The following is a 15,702-nucleotide window of genomic DNA, read 5'->3' on the forward strand; positions in this document are numbered from 1 at the left end:
CTTCATGCAAGTCCTAAAACTAGATAAAGAGAACCCAATTAAATAACTAACACAAAAAAACATTATACTTGTTTATTTATTTATTTATTGAGAAAAGACATTGATAGAGAGACATGCAGAGAGACATTGACAGGATGCAGAAGTGGGCTGAGAAGTGGCAGGTGGAGTTCAACCCGGAGAAGTGTGAGGTGGTACACTTTGGAAGGACAAACTCCAAGGCAGAGTACAAAGTAAATGGCAGGATACTTGGGAGTGTGGAGGAGCAGAGGGATCTGGAGGTACATGTCCACAGATCCCTGAAAGTTGTCTCACTGGTAGATAGAGTAGTTAAGAAAGCTTATGGAGTGTTAGCTTTCATAAGTTGAGGGATAGAGTTTAAGAGTCGCGGGGTAATGATGCAGCTCTATAAAACTCTGGTTAGGCCACACGGAGTACTGTGTCAAGTTCTGGTTGCCTCACTATAGGAAGGATGTGGAAGCATTGGAAAGCGTACAGAGGAGATTTACCAGAATGCTGCCTGGCTTAGAGAGTATGCATTATGATCAGAGATTGAGGGAGCTTGGGCTTTACTCTCTAGAGAGGAGGATGACAGGAGACATGATAGAGGTGTACAAGATATTAAGAGGAATAGATAGAGCGGACAGTCAGCGCTCTTCCCCAGGGCACCACTGCGCGATACAAGAGGACATGACTTTAAGGTAAGGGGTGGAAAGTTCAAGTGGTATATTAGAGTAAGGTTTTTTACTCAGAGAGTGGTTGGTGCGTGGAATGTACTGCCTGAGTCAGCGGTGGAGGCAGATACACTAGTGAAATTTAAGGGACTACTAGACAGGTATATGGAGGAATTCAAGGTGGGGGGTTATATGGGAGGCAGGGTTCAAGGGTCGACACAACATTGTGGACCGAAGGGTCTGTACTGTGCTGTATTGTTCTATGTTCTATTATAAAATATCCAATATTATATGTATTTGTTGAACAAGTATGTAAACCTCTAGGGTAATGCCTTCTACAAAAGCTAATTGGAGTCAAGTGTTCCAATCAATGAGATAAGATTGGAGTTGCGACTCCAAACAGCTTTGGTCGAAGGCATTACCCCACAGCTTCACATACTTTGTCCAAAAAATGTGTGTAATATTGGATCATTATTCCCAATAAATAAGTGAACAAGAATTTTCTTTTGTGTGTTAGTTATTTAATTGGGTCCTCTTTATCTAGTTTTAGGACTTGCATGAAAATCTGATCACAACTTAGATCATATTTATGCAGAAACAGTGAAAGTTCAACAAGGTTCACGAACTTTCTGGCACCACTGTATGGAAATGATTAAATACACCACCTCAAACACCAGGCTCACAACTTAGAGCAGACTTAGCAACTGTTTGGCATGGTAAATTGTTTACAAAGTTCTACGAGTATTTATAACACAAAAACTAATTATTTCAGCCCAGCAGCTTCCACACACACTTTTATATCTTCTACTCACAGATATATGATAAGCAACTAATAGACATAAAAAGTGATTTATTACTTTAATAACTTACAAATAAATTACTCTGGGTCCTTGTTAACCTTTTTTTGTAAATCAAATTTCTCCAAACTCTCTGATACCACATTGGATGCTTTGAAGCACATCAACGCTGTTTTGCAACTAGTAAGGTCAGAATCTGAGTTCACTTGGCAAAGACTGGCACATTTCACTCCGCACCCCGAATGACTTTGTCAAAAGGCAATAGCTTCTACTTCAATATATAGTTCCATGGGAGTCGGCAACAACCAACTCATTTTTCCTAAATGAATCAGGCACTTGAAAGTTATCTAAAAACAATACAACACAACCAAGTCAACTCTCACCCCATCTGAAATCCAAAGATTTTTACTTCAGTAATACTAATTCTGCCAGGAATTATAAAACTCAAAGCACACATAAGACTTGAATTTGATAAAGAGTTGATGTTTGTCTCATCAATACAAGTTAGATTTCTACATAGATATCAAACCTGATTGAGTTTTGTACCAAGCAATAATGTTACAATACCTTAAACAGATTTTGTAAAATTAAATATTTTGACTGCAATTTACAGGATCCATAACTGATTATTCATGGCCAATGAAAAGATCCAGTGAATAAAACTAATCAAAAATACTCACCGTATGATATCCTCTTGGTAAAGGTGGTTTTCCTACAGGATAAGGATCCACAGTATCAATGATTGTTTGCCGCTCTCCTTTCTGGTTAATTTTCTTAAATCGCCTACGAGATTGTCTGTGAGAAGCCTGCCGTTGAAAATATTCCTCATTTTCATCCATGTAGTCCACCTTTAAAGCAAACAAACATACTTTATTAAAGGATTATGTTAGACAGTTTTCTGAAGAATTCAACACTTGACTTCTGGAATTGCTGGTGAATATGCTGAATCTACAGTGAATAAATAAATGGAGCAGTCACAACATTAATATTTTGATCTGTGTTAAGGGAATTCAGAACAGCTCACAGCAAGTATTGCCAAGCTTCAAAGAAAATAGGATGAAAAGGCCATTATATTATTATGTACTCAAAAGTTTCCTTCTACAGATTCCATAAATATTTTTGAAGTTCTGCTCTATACTTTCTATTTTCTTCCTCTATTGTACATCTTCCAGAATGCTGGACAATGCATTTTTAATGCCAAGAGCAAAGTGAAAACACAATATTCCTTTGACAATCTGTATCAAGTACTTTCCAGCCCACAACTGTGAGGTTTTGTAGCTAACACTGCATTTATAACAAAAGAGGTTAAATGACCAGGTACAGCCATTGCTTTGCACCACAAATATCTTCTCAGTCTAAAGAATTACAACTGCAGGAGTGAACACAAAACAATTTTCCAGTTAAGGGCACTGGTGTTTCCATATCAGACTGTGATACAGCCAGTCAATTTACTCTCCACTACACATCTATAAAAGTTTGTCAATGTTTTGGATGTCATATCAAATCTTTGTAAACTCCTAAGTAGAGGCATTGCCATACTTATTTCACAATTGCACTAATGTACTAGGCCCAGGAAAGGTCCTCTGAAATTATATCAAGGAACTTAAAGTAGCTGACCATCACCACCTCTGATCCTCTGATGAGAACGAGCTCAAGGACGTCTGGTTTCCTCCTCCTGAAGTCAATAATCAGCTTCTTAGTCTTGATGACATTGAGTAAAAAGTTGTTGCTGTGACCAATGTCCTTAAGTAGAAAGTTCTACAAAAAGGTAATGGATATGGCCTAGTTCATCACGTATAAAGCCCTCCTCACCACTGAGCACATCTACAGTACCTATAAAAAGTACCCCTCCCTCCCGAAGTTTTCATGTTTTATTGTTTTACAACATTGAATCACAGTGGATTTAATTTGGCTTTTTTTTGACACTGATCAACAGAAAAAAACTCTTTCATGTCAAAGTAGAAACAATTATCTATAAAGTGATCTAAATTAATTACAAATAAAAAATGCAAAATAATCAATTGCCTAATAATTCACCTGCCTTCATTATGATACACCAAATCACCACTATACAGCCAATTGGTTTTAGAAGTCATATTATTAATTAAATGGTGATCACTGTGCAGCCACGATGTTTCAATTGATTGTAGTAAAAATACACCTGTACCTGGAGGGTTCAACCACTGGTGAATCAGTATCCTAGCAAAAACTACACCATTAAGACAAAAGAATACTCCAAGCACAATTCAGGAGATGAATACAAGAAAAATTCCAAGTCACTGAATATCCTTGGAGTACAGTTAAATCAATCATCAAGAAATGGAAAGAATACGGCACAGCTGTAAATCTGCCTAGAGCTAGTTGTCCTCAAAAACTGACCAAAGAGAGAGGCCACCAAGAGACCCATGACAACTCTAGACGAGTTACTAGCTTCAGTGGCTGAGATGGGACATACTGCGCATACAAATGTTGCCTGGCTGCTTCACCAGTCGCAGCTTTATGGGAGAGTGGCAAAGAGAAAGCCACTGTTGAAAAAAACTCACATGAAATCTCAGCTAATTTGCCAGAAGGCATGTGGGAGACTCTGAAGTCAACTGGAAGAACTTTCTATGGTCTGATGAAACCCAGATTGAGCCTTTTGACTTTTAGACTAAACGCTAATTTTGGCATAAGCACATCATCAAAACCACACCATCCCTACCATGAAGCATGGTGGTGGCTGCAGCACGCCGTGTGGATGCATCAGTGCAGCAGGCCCTGGAAGGGTTGTGAAGGTAGAAGGTAAAATGAATGCAGCAAAACACAGTAAAATCATGGAGAAAAACCTGATGCAGTCTGCAAGGCAACTGCAACTTGGAAGGTTTGTTTTCCAACCAGACAATGACCCCAAGCATAAAGCCAAAGCTGCACAGGAACGGCTTAAAAACAACAAAGTTAATGTCCTGGAGTAGCCAAGTCAGAGTCCAGACCAATTGCAAATTTGTGGCTAGACTTGAAAAGGGCTGTTAACTCACAATCCCCATGCAATCTGACAGAGCCAGAGCAGTTTTGTAGAGAAGAATGAGGAAAAATTGCAGTGTCCAGATGAGCAGCAAAGCTGATAGAGACCTATCCACAGACTCAAGGCTGTAATTGCTGCCAAAGGTGCATCTACTAAATACTGACTTGAGGGGGTGAATACTTATGCAATCAATTATTTTGTGTTTTATATTTGTAATTAATTTAGATCATTTTGTAGAGATCTGATTTTATTTTGACACAAAAGAGTCTCTTCTATTGATTCATGTAAAACAAAACAAATTAATTCCACTGTGATTCAATGATGTAAAACAATAAAACATGAAAACTTCCAAGGGGGTGAACACCTTTTATAGGCACTGTATAAAAGTGAAAATATAATGCTGAGGCTTTATAAGGCATTGGTCAGAACTAGGTATTGAGAATGTTTTGGGTCTTATCTAAGAAAAGATGTGCTGGCATTGGACAAGTTCCAGAGGATGTACATGAGAATGATTCTGGGAATGAAAGGGTTAAAGTGTAAGGAGGTGTTAATGACCCTGAGCTTGTACTCTGGTGTTTAAAACAATGAGGGGCAATCTCATTGAAACCAATCAAATATTGACAAGTCTTTTTCTGTTGGTCAGCATAAAAAAAGCCAAATTAAATCCACTGTGATTCAACGATGTAAAACAATAAAACATGAAATGTTCCCAGAGGGAGGGGGTGAATACTTTTGATAGACACGTTACACAGTGTTGTTGCAGGAAAGCAGCATCCATCAGTGACCCAACCACCCAGGTCATGCTCTCTTCTTGCTGTTATCATCAGGAAGAAGGTACAGGAGCCTCAAGACTCACACCACCTGGTTCAGGAACAGTTATCACTCTTCAGCCATCAGGCTCTAGAACCAGAGGGGATAACTTCACCTGCCCCATCAATGAAAAGTTCCCATAACCTATGGACTTATTTTCAAGGACTCTTCATCTCATGTTCTTGATATTTATTGCTTGCTTGCTTATTTATTTATTATTTCTTTAGTTTTGTATTCACAGTTTGTTAATTTTTGCACACTGGTTGAACACCCAGTTGGTGTGGTCTTTCATGGACACTATTATGATTAATATTCCGTAATTGATTTATTGACCATTCCCACAAGAAAGTGAGTCTCTGGATTGTATAAGATGACACATATGTACTTTGATAATAAATTCACTCTGAACTTGGAACATGGGGCAGTATATAGCCATGAGTACTTGGGCTGCAGTATCACAACTGCTATTAACAGATCAGCACTTTGCAGGATAACGTAACATGGGTTATTGATGTATAATAATGACTACATGTTACAAACTCTTCATTGTGTTACGAATGTGCCACAACTCTGAGGGGCCAAAGGGTACAAAGTTGCCCCCTCCTTTTTGAGAATCGCAAGATTGCTATTAATTCAGGTCTGGGACCCAGGAATTGAGAGAGAGACATGCAGAATCCACAAGGTTTGGAATGTGTCCTGGCCTCAGCGAAACAAAACCCCTGATAACGGCTATTGTCTCTTGGAGACGGAATTGTGTATTGAGTACTGTACTATTCATTGAAGCCCCTCAGGGAACGACCAGAGTGGGCTGGTTGAGGGATTGCATCATCCCAACCTGATTGACATCTGAGACCCCATGAGTAAGGATAAAAGAGGGTCTGGGGAACAACCCCTTTAGACGCACCAGGAGAAACGTTAGAAATACCGTGACAGCTTTTAATAGCGACAGCCGGTGGGGGCTCGTGTGCGTCCTTCCCTTGCCTGGGATTGGCGGGCTCACCACGGAAGAACGGCTTTAGCTAAAGGAGAGGCCACGAGTGAACAGCCACACCAACGGGTCTTCCGACGGATCGAAATCATAAAAGGAAAGCCGGCAAGTTTTTCTCCCAAAACTCTCTCTCTCTAACCATTGCAAACCCAGCAGTCCCCAAAGGCTGCAGCCTGCATGAACTGAGTGAACTTTATATTTCCATCGGACAATACATTATCCCCTAGACAACGATACAGCTTATTTCTTATTGATTATTATTATTATACCTGCACTTTTAGATTTAGTATTGATGACGTATTTTATCTGTATATTTGCATTGATATTATTTTTGTGTAGTTTTACTCATAAATACTGTTAAAAATAGTATCATCAGACTTCAAGGGACCTCTCTATCTTTGCTGGTAAGTGACCCAGTTACGGGGTACGTAACAAAGTGGGGGACTCGTCTCGAGATTTGATACCAAATTGGAGGGCCAGTGAATCGGGCTTCTAAGTCCAAACGTGGGTCTGGTTGCGCGGGTAACCAGACGGGAAACCAGCAAAGATGGACGTTGAAGAATTCATAGAAAACCCGACTCTGGAGGCGCTAGAGGCCGCCACAAAGTCGGACATGATAAAAATTGCGAAAGGACTAAACCTTGCAGAGGTGAGGTTGTCGATGAAAAAGCGGGAGGTGCGGAGGGCCATAACTCAGTATTATATTGTGAAGAATGTGTTTTCGGCTGAGGTATTAGAAAATATCCCTGAAAAGGCACCAGCTAGTGGGACGGCTCGGTTAGAGTTGGAGAAATTAAGGTTGGAACATGAAATTAAGTTAAAGCAGCTGGAAGCAGCCGAAAAGGAAAAAGAAAGAGCCGAAAAGCAAAGGGAGCATGAGCTCCAGCTAAAGGAGTTAGAGGTGAAGAGGGAGCATGAAATTCAGTTAAAACAGCTGGAAGCAGCTGAAAAGGAGAAGGAAATGGCCGAAAAAGAGAAGGAAAGAGCTGAAAAGGAGAGGGAAAGAACTGAGAACCAAAGGGAGAAGGAGAAACAGAGGCAACATGACTTGGACATGGAGGAGTTAAGGCAAGAGCGAAGAGCTCAAGGGCCAGATCAAAAGGAGAGATTTAATGTTAGTAGGGAGTTTAGGTTAGTACCTCCGTTCGAGGAGACGGATGTTGATAGTTATTTCTTGCATTTTGAAAAGGTGGCAGTGAGTCAGAAGTGGCCCAAAGATCAGTGGTTGGCGTTGTTACAAAGTGTGTTAAAAGGGAAGGCACAACGGGCATATGCGGCGTTGTCCATGGAGGAGGAGAAGTCTGAGAATTATGAGAAAGTAAAGGAGGCCATTCTTCAGACCTATGAATTGGTACCTGAAGTGTATAGACAAAAGTTCAGGAATTTAAAGAAAGGGTGGAATCAGACGTATGCAGAGTTTGCCTATGAGAAGGGTGTGCTCTTGGATCGCTGGTGTGCAGCAGAAATAGTGGAAGAAGATTTTTGGCATCTCAGGGAGTTAACTCTGATTGAGGAATTTAAAGGTTGTGTTTCGGATGATATCCGGATGTATTTGAACGAGAAGCCGAATAAGTCCATATCCGAATTTGCCAGGTTCGCAGATGAATATGCCCTAACCCACAAGACAAAGTTTTCCTCGAATAAAAGTTACCAGAGAGACGTGGGAATGGTATAGATAGCCTGCCGGCTGAGGCAGAGATTCAGCCGGGAGCTAGCGGTAAAACTAAGGAGAAGGAAAGGCAAGACAGCAGGAGAGGTCCTGGCTTGACCTGTTCTAATTGTGGAAAGGTGGGTCATATTGCATCTAAGTGCCTTGCTCCGAAGAAGGTGACAGGAGAATGGAAAGCAGCAGTCCCTACAGGATGTGTTGTGGTGATCAGTAAATCGACGAGAAAGCCCCAGGTAGACAGAATACGAGAGAGGTCTGAGAAATGTATTTCAGAAGGAACTGTGTCTGTGAAAGAGGGAGACACACCAGTTCCAGTGCAGATCTGGAGAGACACGGCTGAGCTGTCATTGATTCGCAGTAAGGTACTAGATTTTGGTCGCAAGACTGGAGAGGTGGCTTTGAGAGGCATAGGAAAAGGGACAGAAGCAGTGCCTTTGCATAGGATCATTATAAATTGTGAGCTGGTATCTGGACCAGTTGAAATGGGGGTGCGATCAGAATTTCCGAGAACTGACGTAGACATCCTTCTGGGTAACAATTTAGCTGGTGGTGAAGTCTGGTCGGCCATGGAGCTGCCGAGCCAGCCTGTAAGTGTTGCGGTCCCGCCCCTAGATTCCAAGATCTATCCCGCATGCGCAATCACTCGCAGCATGTCGAGAAAGGCAGCTGAGAACGAGACCAGTTTAAATCCGGCCAGTATCAATTTGGCCGAGACGTTTTTACCGACCCTGTACCAAGAGGAGTTAGAGGGTGGTAAAACGAAGAATAGGAAAGTGAAAGAGAGTAAGGGAGAGGAGGTAGACCTGCCCTTAGCCAGGAGGAAATTTATAGAGGCACGGAGTAAAGATGAGAAACAGATAAGGCTGTTAAAAGGTCCAGGGTTGGACATGGATGATCTGTCTGGTTTGGCAGAACTGTTTGAAGAAGTTGAAAATTTTAAATGTGTTCCCGATAATGAAATGAGGGCAGTCCTAGATGAAAAGGATGCCATTACCTTGAAGAAGTCTGCTGGGTTGGCAGATGAGGTTGTTTCAGCCCGCGGGGTTGAGTTTACTCCAGAAGGGAGTTGCCCAGAGAGTAACTGGGAGGATCAGGGGAACCTAGAATTTGAAAAGGGTACGGGTATTGAAAGCATGGAAGAGGCAGATGTCCCGTTTGAGTGTGTTCAAGATGTGGATGCATGTGATTCTGAACCTAGTAATGGAGCTCAGAAAAAGTCTGAGGTATTTGATTCAGTTGAAAAGGAATGCAGTCCCTGTGGGTCAGATGGACTTGGTTCAGTGAAGAAAGGGTTAACCTTGGTACTAGTGGGAAGTGAGAATTCCCAGTTGTTTGTGCTCGAAGGTGGGTTAAAAGTTAGTGAGGAGATAAAAGGTGGTGAGGTGAATCTTATTATTGAAGGAAAAGGGAAAAGTGTAGTTCCTAAATTGAATGAAGAAAATTTAAAGTCTGGATTGGTGTCAGAAGCAGTAACCAGGCTGCAGAGACAATGGCTTGGTAGCACGGTGCCTGCAAATCAATTACAGGTTGATTTGGAATGTAAAGGTGCCCCACACGCTATTGTTGTTCAAGAGTGTGCTGTGAAGAGGCAGAACTTGAAATGCTGTTTGGACAAAGAGGGAATGCTTGCAGAGTTTAAACTGAAAACTAATAGCATGAAGGGTCCTGAAGATAAAACTAACAACTTGCTTAAAATTAAAGAATTCAGTGGAAATTCAGAAAATGGTCTAAGTTTGGAACACATTGTTGATAAAATAACTCCTATGAAAGGAGCATGCAAAGGCCTATTCCACACTAGTATACAAGTTAACCACGTGGGAATTAACTGGAAAAGGGGCGAGGGTTGACGGGACGCCATTTTAATTAACAGGATCCGGTTTTAAGGGATGTCGACAAAACATGTCAATAATAAAGCCAACCCCATGAAAGATTGACTGTTAAGTTTGAAAGTAACATAAAGACTAGTATTTGCATGAACTTTTGTAGTATACACGTAAGCTAAGATCACAACTCTTTAGTTTTTGTTTGCTGAAGAAAAGGAATAAAAATAGGTGGTTATTAAATTGGAGTCTGATGCTACACGAATTTATTAAGGAACAAGATGTTAAGATATTAAAGGAAGTGACAATGTAATCGCTAACTGTTTAGATGCTGAATTGAATGCATAACTGTATTACTCTGTAGTGGAAAAAAAACCTCTTTTGTATTGTGTTAAGATTCTGAAAATCCTGTAAGACGCTGTATTAATTCATTTTTACCGATGGTAAAAATCTTAGAAGGGGGTGTTATGAATGTGCAACAACTCTGAGGGGCCGAAGGGTACAAATTCGCCCCCTCCTTTTTGAGAATCGCAAGATCGCTATTAATTCGGGTCTGGGACCCAGGAAATGAGAGAGAGAGACACACAGAATCCACAAGGTTTGGAATGTGTCCTGGCCTCAGCGAAACAAAACCCCTGATAACGGCTATTGTCTCTTGGAGACGGAATTGTGTATTGAGTACTGTACTATTCATTGAAGCCCCTCAGGGGACGACCAGAGTGGGCTGGTTGAGGGATTGCATCATCCCAACCTGACTGACATCTGAGACCCCATGAGTAAGGATAAAAGAGGGTCTGGGGAACAACCCCTTTAGACGCACCAGGAGAAACGTTAGAAATCCCGTGACAGCGTTTAATAGCGACAGCTGGTGGGGGCTCTTGTGCGTCCTTCCCTTGCCTGGGATTGGCAGGCTCACCACGGAAGAACGGCTTTAGCTAAAGGAGAGGCCACGAGTGAACGGCCACACCAACGAGACTCCGACGGATCGAAATCCTTAAAGGAAAGCCAGCAAGTTTTTCTCCCAAAACTCTCTCTCTCCAACCATTACAAACCCAGCAGTCCCCAAAGGCTGCAGCCTGCATGAACTGAGTGAACTTTATATTTCCATCGGACAATACATTATCCCCTAGACAACGATACAGCTTATTTCTTATTGATTATTATTATACCTGCACTTTTAGATTTAGTATTGACAATGTATATTATCTGTATATTTGCATTGATATTATTTTTGTGTATTTTTACTAATAAATACTGTTAAAAATAGTATCATCAGACTTCAACGGACCTCTCTACCTTTGCTGGTAAGTGACCCAGTTACGGGGTATGTAACAATTGGTTGAAATTAATATTTAAAGACGCAGCTTACCACAATCATTTCTGAAGGCTCCAATACTATACATTCACAGCCACGCCTGAAACTTCCTGCAGATCGCTTGCCAAAGCTGGAAGAAAGCAAAATATTAAGAATTAAGCTACTGTACAGAACAACACTACATGAAGAGAAAACTTAAGTAACATTTACAAGGTATTCCTGCACAACTACAAAAGCTAGAAATCGGAAATAAAAATAGAAAACAGAGAAAATTCTCAATTAGGCATCACCTGTGGAAAGGGGGGGGAAAAAGTTAATATTTCAAGCCACTGACTTTTCATCAGAACTGGGAACATGCTAAAACATTTTTTAATAGCGGTTAGGACAACACTTTCCACTACCAGCAACCCATTTTCAATTTCTGCAATTGCCTGTAAGGAGTCTGTACGTTCTCCTCGTGACCGCGTGTGTTTCCTCCAAGTTTTCCGATTTCCTCCCACATTCCAAAGATGTACTGGTTGGTAATCAACTGGTCATTGTAAGTTGTTCCACAGTAAGGCTAGGATTAAATTAGGAGGGAAAATCGCTGGGCAGCGGGACTCGAAGGTCTGGAAGGGCCTATTCCATGCTGTAAGTCAATATAAAAATAAATAAATAAATGTTTTGCAATTTAAAGCCAAAAAGAGCAGGAGAAAACCATGACATTGTTGTAGCTCATTATTATTCATGCTCAACGGCACGAGCTCTGCCATTTCAAACACCAACAATGCAATGGACCAGGAAGGAACTTCAATTTCCTAACAGCAGGATCATGTCGACTTATTAGCAGTGCAGTATAACAAATATATCATTGGTCACTTCGTCACAAGTGTGCCATACCAGCCGTTGGTATCTTATTTTCATGTCTGGAAGCTATTACTAAAAAGATTTTCCTCTGCATTTCATATCTGCAGGGGCCATTCCTTGGATGACATGGTGGTTCACTTCACTTTTCAGATCAGGCTGCTCCTCCCTTCCCACCAAAGACCCTGAGCACTCCTAAATGTAGCAACCAAAACATTCATTTCTGTTTAATATAATGTATAATTGCTCATAATATGCTTTTGTCAAGACTGGGGAAATCATTGCAGATGGATAACTGACTAACACCTTGAATCATTCCACCTAGTGACCCTAACCTCCCAGTCATTTGTTATTTCAACACTCCCTCCTATTCCCATTTAAACTTCTCTGTTATGACCCTTATCCTGTAACTATGCACTGCAGACTGAACATTGAGCTGAACAATTTCACATCATCAGGTTTACCAACTGTTTGATTCTATATTTCTGGCATTAAAATAGTTTCATTCTGTAGTTTCATATAATACACCAAACCATGCCGAGGAATCATGGTAGTTCCTGCTCAAACTGCTGCATTTAAACTCAGGAAGTTTGTAAACAATGAAATCCCGAACATGCTGGCCAAATTCCACTGACAATTTCCCAACAGTGTCCACACACTGCAATTTACATGGAGTACAACCTTGCTGAATTTCCCACCATCACAACCATTGCCTTATTCACCTGAACCAAGAGAAACAATAGCAATGGAGCAATACTATTACACAATATACATTTTTGAATCACAGTGGATTCCAATTAATTGGACAACCAGTTAATCAGGTCAGCCACCTATTTGGATTAACTGTTAGGGAACAAAAACTAATCAAGAAAATTACCGAGATTCTCTTTGTTTATTTGAGATGCTATGCACTTAATTGGGACAAATGTTGCCAAACAGCTTCCAACAAGCATCATAGATATGTAGCCTTCAGACACTATACTGCACATAGAGTAAGCAGCTTTTAAATAGCATCAGTTGTATGTGTTTGTGTTTAAAGAGCAGTGATTTCTGTAACTGATAGTTGGCAAGAAATAAGCAGTAATACAATTCAGAACAAATTTCCTCACTGTGGTTTCAAGCACTCAGGCTTGGAGATGCCAGAAAGGGCTGGAAATGAACATGAAACAATTTCACTACTTCAACAAGTTAGACACAATGAAAAATTTGAAGGTATTGACAATAAACTTGAATGTTACAATGAAAATTAAGATTTGGAGAATGCTATCATTGAAAATTGTATGAAGGCAGTCCATTATCTACACTAGGTGCCTGTGCTGATTGTGTTCGTCTACAGTTAATCAAAAGAACTGGATGAATTCCTCTGTCAATACTAGGAACAAATCCACGGTTTTATAGTACTTCAGTAGTATTGATAGTGTTCTAATTTGTTTTGTAATTAATTTAAATACACAACTTGTTATTCAGTTAAATGGTAGTTCATATTTTTATACGTTTATAGCTATTTCCATGAAATTTTGGCTAAGCTGTGCAAAATGCACTGGTCCCAATGTGCCCCAATTAACCAGAATCCATTATGTGAGTTTGTTTTACTTTTATTTGTAAGATATCTTAAATAATACTTATATTTTCATTTTATAGGTAATTCCGTAAATATTAATGCTTTTTGATTGCTGCTGAAGGTCAATGAGAACGGTTTTATCATTTATCGAAGATTACACCACCATTACAAAACTCAGAAATAAAATGAAGATCATATGATACAGAAAGAGGAAGAAGTTTGTTTTATGCAGATAGTGATTAGGAACTCATCCTGCAAGAATAGTTAAAAGAAAATAAATCAGGACTTTCAATAAGGGTCGGATAAGAAAATGTTTTTTAGGACAATGGGAAAAGAGCAGAAGAATGGATTTGAGAAGCATGCGCTACATCATGGCACTATGGACCTAATGATTGAAAGGCCCTTCACTGAAACAGTTACCGTAGATTCCGGACTACAGAGCGCACCTGATTTTAAGCCGCTGGCTCTGATTTTAGAAATAAAATCATTTTTTTAATTGTAAAGGCCGCACCGGATTTTAGGCCGCACCGGATTTTCGGCCGCAGGTGTCCCACGTTGTAATATGAGATATTTACACAGAAAGATATTACACGTGAGGATTTTTTTAACTTTTAATTAAATCCATATGGTAACAAAAACAAATACATATTGCAAATGCTTTTTTTCGAACCGTGCCCGTACGCGGCTACTTTTAAATATACGTTGCGTATACTTCTTTACTGAACAACATTCCAATATCTCCTAACGACTGGTAAAAAAATATATATATTGCAGCCTACCAGGAAAAGTTATTGATTGCCTTTAACTTAAAAGCAGAGTTCGCTCAGATCCAAAGCCGCTCGCGTAATGCGCTCCCCCCCTCCTTTCCGTTTCATCGCAAACGGCATTTAAAAGCAGAGTTCGCTCAGATCCAAAGCCGCTCGCGTAATGCGCTCCCTCCCTCCGTCCCGTTTCATCGCAAACCGGCATTTTCCCACAAGACACCGCGAAACCGGGTGTGACGTCATAGCATCCCGCGATGTAGTACAGAAAACAAATATAGTTTAAACTAACTAGGCAGCACAATGCTTCGAGTGTTTTCCATGTTGATGAGGGTGAGTACAAATGACTGATTTACAATAATTTAATTGTGAAAGTGCGCTTGATTTATCGTACAATTTCATTGGACCTCTGTGAACTACTCATCAATTTTATTGGTCTACTGTTACGAGGCAAAATGTTTACGAGGCGGCATGAAAAAAATCATGCATTAGCCGCTTCGGATTATTGGCCGCAAAGTTCAAAGCTGTTCAAAATGTGGGAAAAAAGTAGCGGCTTAAAATCCGGAATCTACGGTATGATTCAGATGCACTGTTCTCCAGTGGTCAGTCACATTCAGCCACAGATTTACAACATCACAAATAATCTCTATTTCAACTGAATCTACTTAATTGTTATTCATGGAAATTGGATAGCGGTGATAGCAGACATTGTATTATAAAACTCATTTTTAAATCTATGTATGTCATTTTTAGTCAAAAAGTAAATTAAGTATTAATGCAACCATTATATTTCCAACACTCACAGTATTTTCATCATGTTGAAAAACTATTTCCCCAAAGATGGTAAAAGTTGCCATTCTACAAATATTCAAAGTACCAGACTAAAGCTTGTACAATAAGCAATGTACATGCAACATATCCTGCACTCACAACATGAACATCAAACTTATAATGTTTGTTTTAAAAAGCGAGATCCTGCTTCCTAGGGCGTCCCATTCCCATTCTGATACGTCTATCCATGGCTCCTCTACTGTCAAGATGAAGCCACACTCAGGTTGGGGGAACAGCAGCTTGTATTCCGTCTGGGTAGCCTCCATCCTGATGGCATGAACACTGAGTTTTCCAACTACCATTAATGCCCCCTCCCCTTCTTACCCCATCCCTTATTGATTGATTTGTCTCCCCTTCTCCCCACCTTTCTTTTCTCTCTCTGTCCCTCTCACAATCACTCCTTGCCTGCTCTCCATCTCCCTCTGGTGCTCCCCTCCCCCTTTCTTTCTCCCTAGGCCTCCTGTCCCATAATCCTTTCCCTTCTCCAGCTCTGTATCCGTTCTGTCAATCAACTTTCCAGCTCTTAGCTTCATCCCTCCCTCTCCTGTCTTCTCCTACCATTTCAGATCTCCCCCACCCCCTCTCAAATCTCTTACTATCTCTTCTTTCAGTTAGTCCTGCCGAAGGGTCTCGGC

At 40.5% G+C, this 15,702-nt stretch overlaps 1 protein-coding gene across 6 annotated transcripts in view; it reads right to left on the minus strand.

Annotated features, from left to right (window-relative positions):
• Positions 1-15,702, minus strand: part of rapgef2b (Rap guanine nucleotide exchange factor 2b) — a 375,793-nt gene that overhangs the window by 202,608 nt on the left and 157,483 nt on the right. For all 6 annotated transcript variants that reach the window (XM_073042996.1, XM_073042998.1, XM_073042995.1 and 3 more), the window contains 2 exons: positions 11,126-11,201; positions 2,149-2,316 (listed from right to left, as the gene is read on the minus strand). In XM_073042996.1, the coding sequence (XP_072899097.1) occupies positions 2,149-2,316; positions 11,126-11,201 (244 nt within the window). The remainder of the gene's footprint in view (positions 1-2,148; positions 2,317-11,125; positions 11,202-15,702) is intronic.

The sequence above is a fragment of the Hemitrygon akajei genome, chromosome 4, assembly GCF_048418815.1.
Source record: "Hemitrygon akajei chromosome 4, sHemAka1.3, whole genome shotgun sequence".
Taxonomy (NCBI): Eukaryota; Metazoa; Chordata; class Chondrichthyes; order Myliobatiformes; family Dasyatidae; genus Hemitrygon; species Hemitrygon akajei.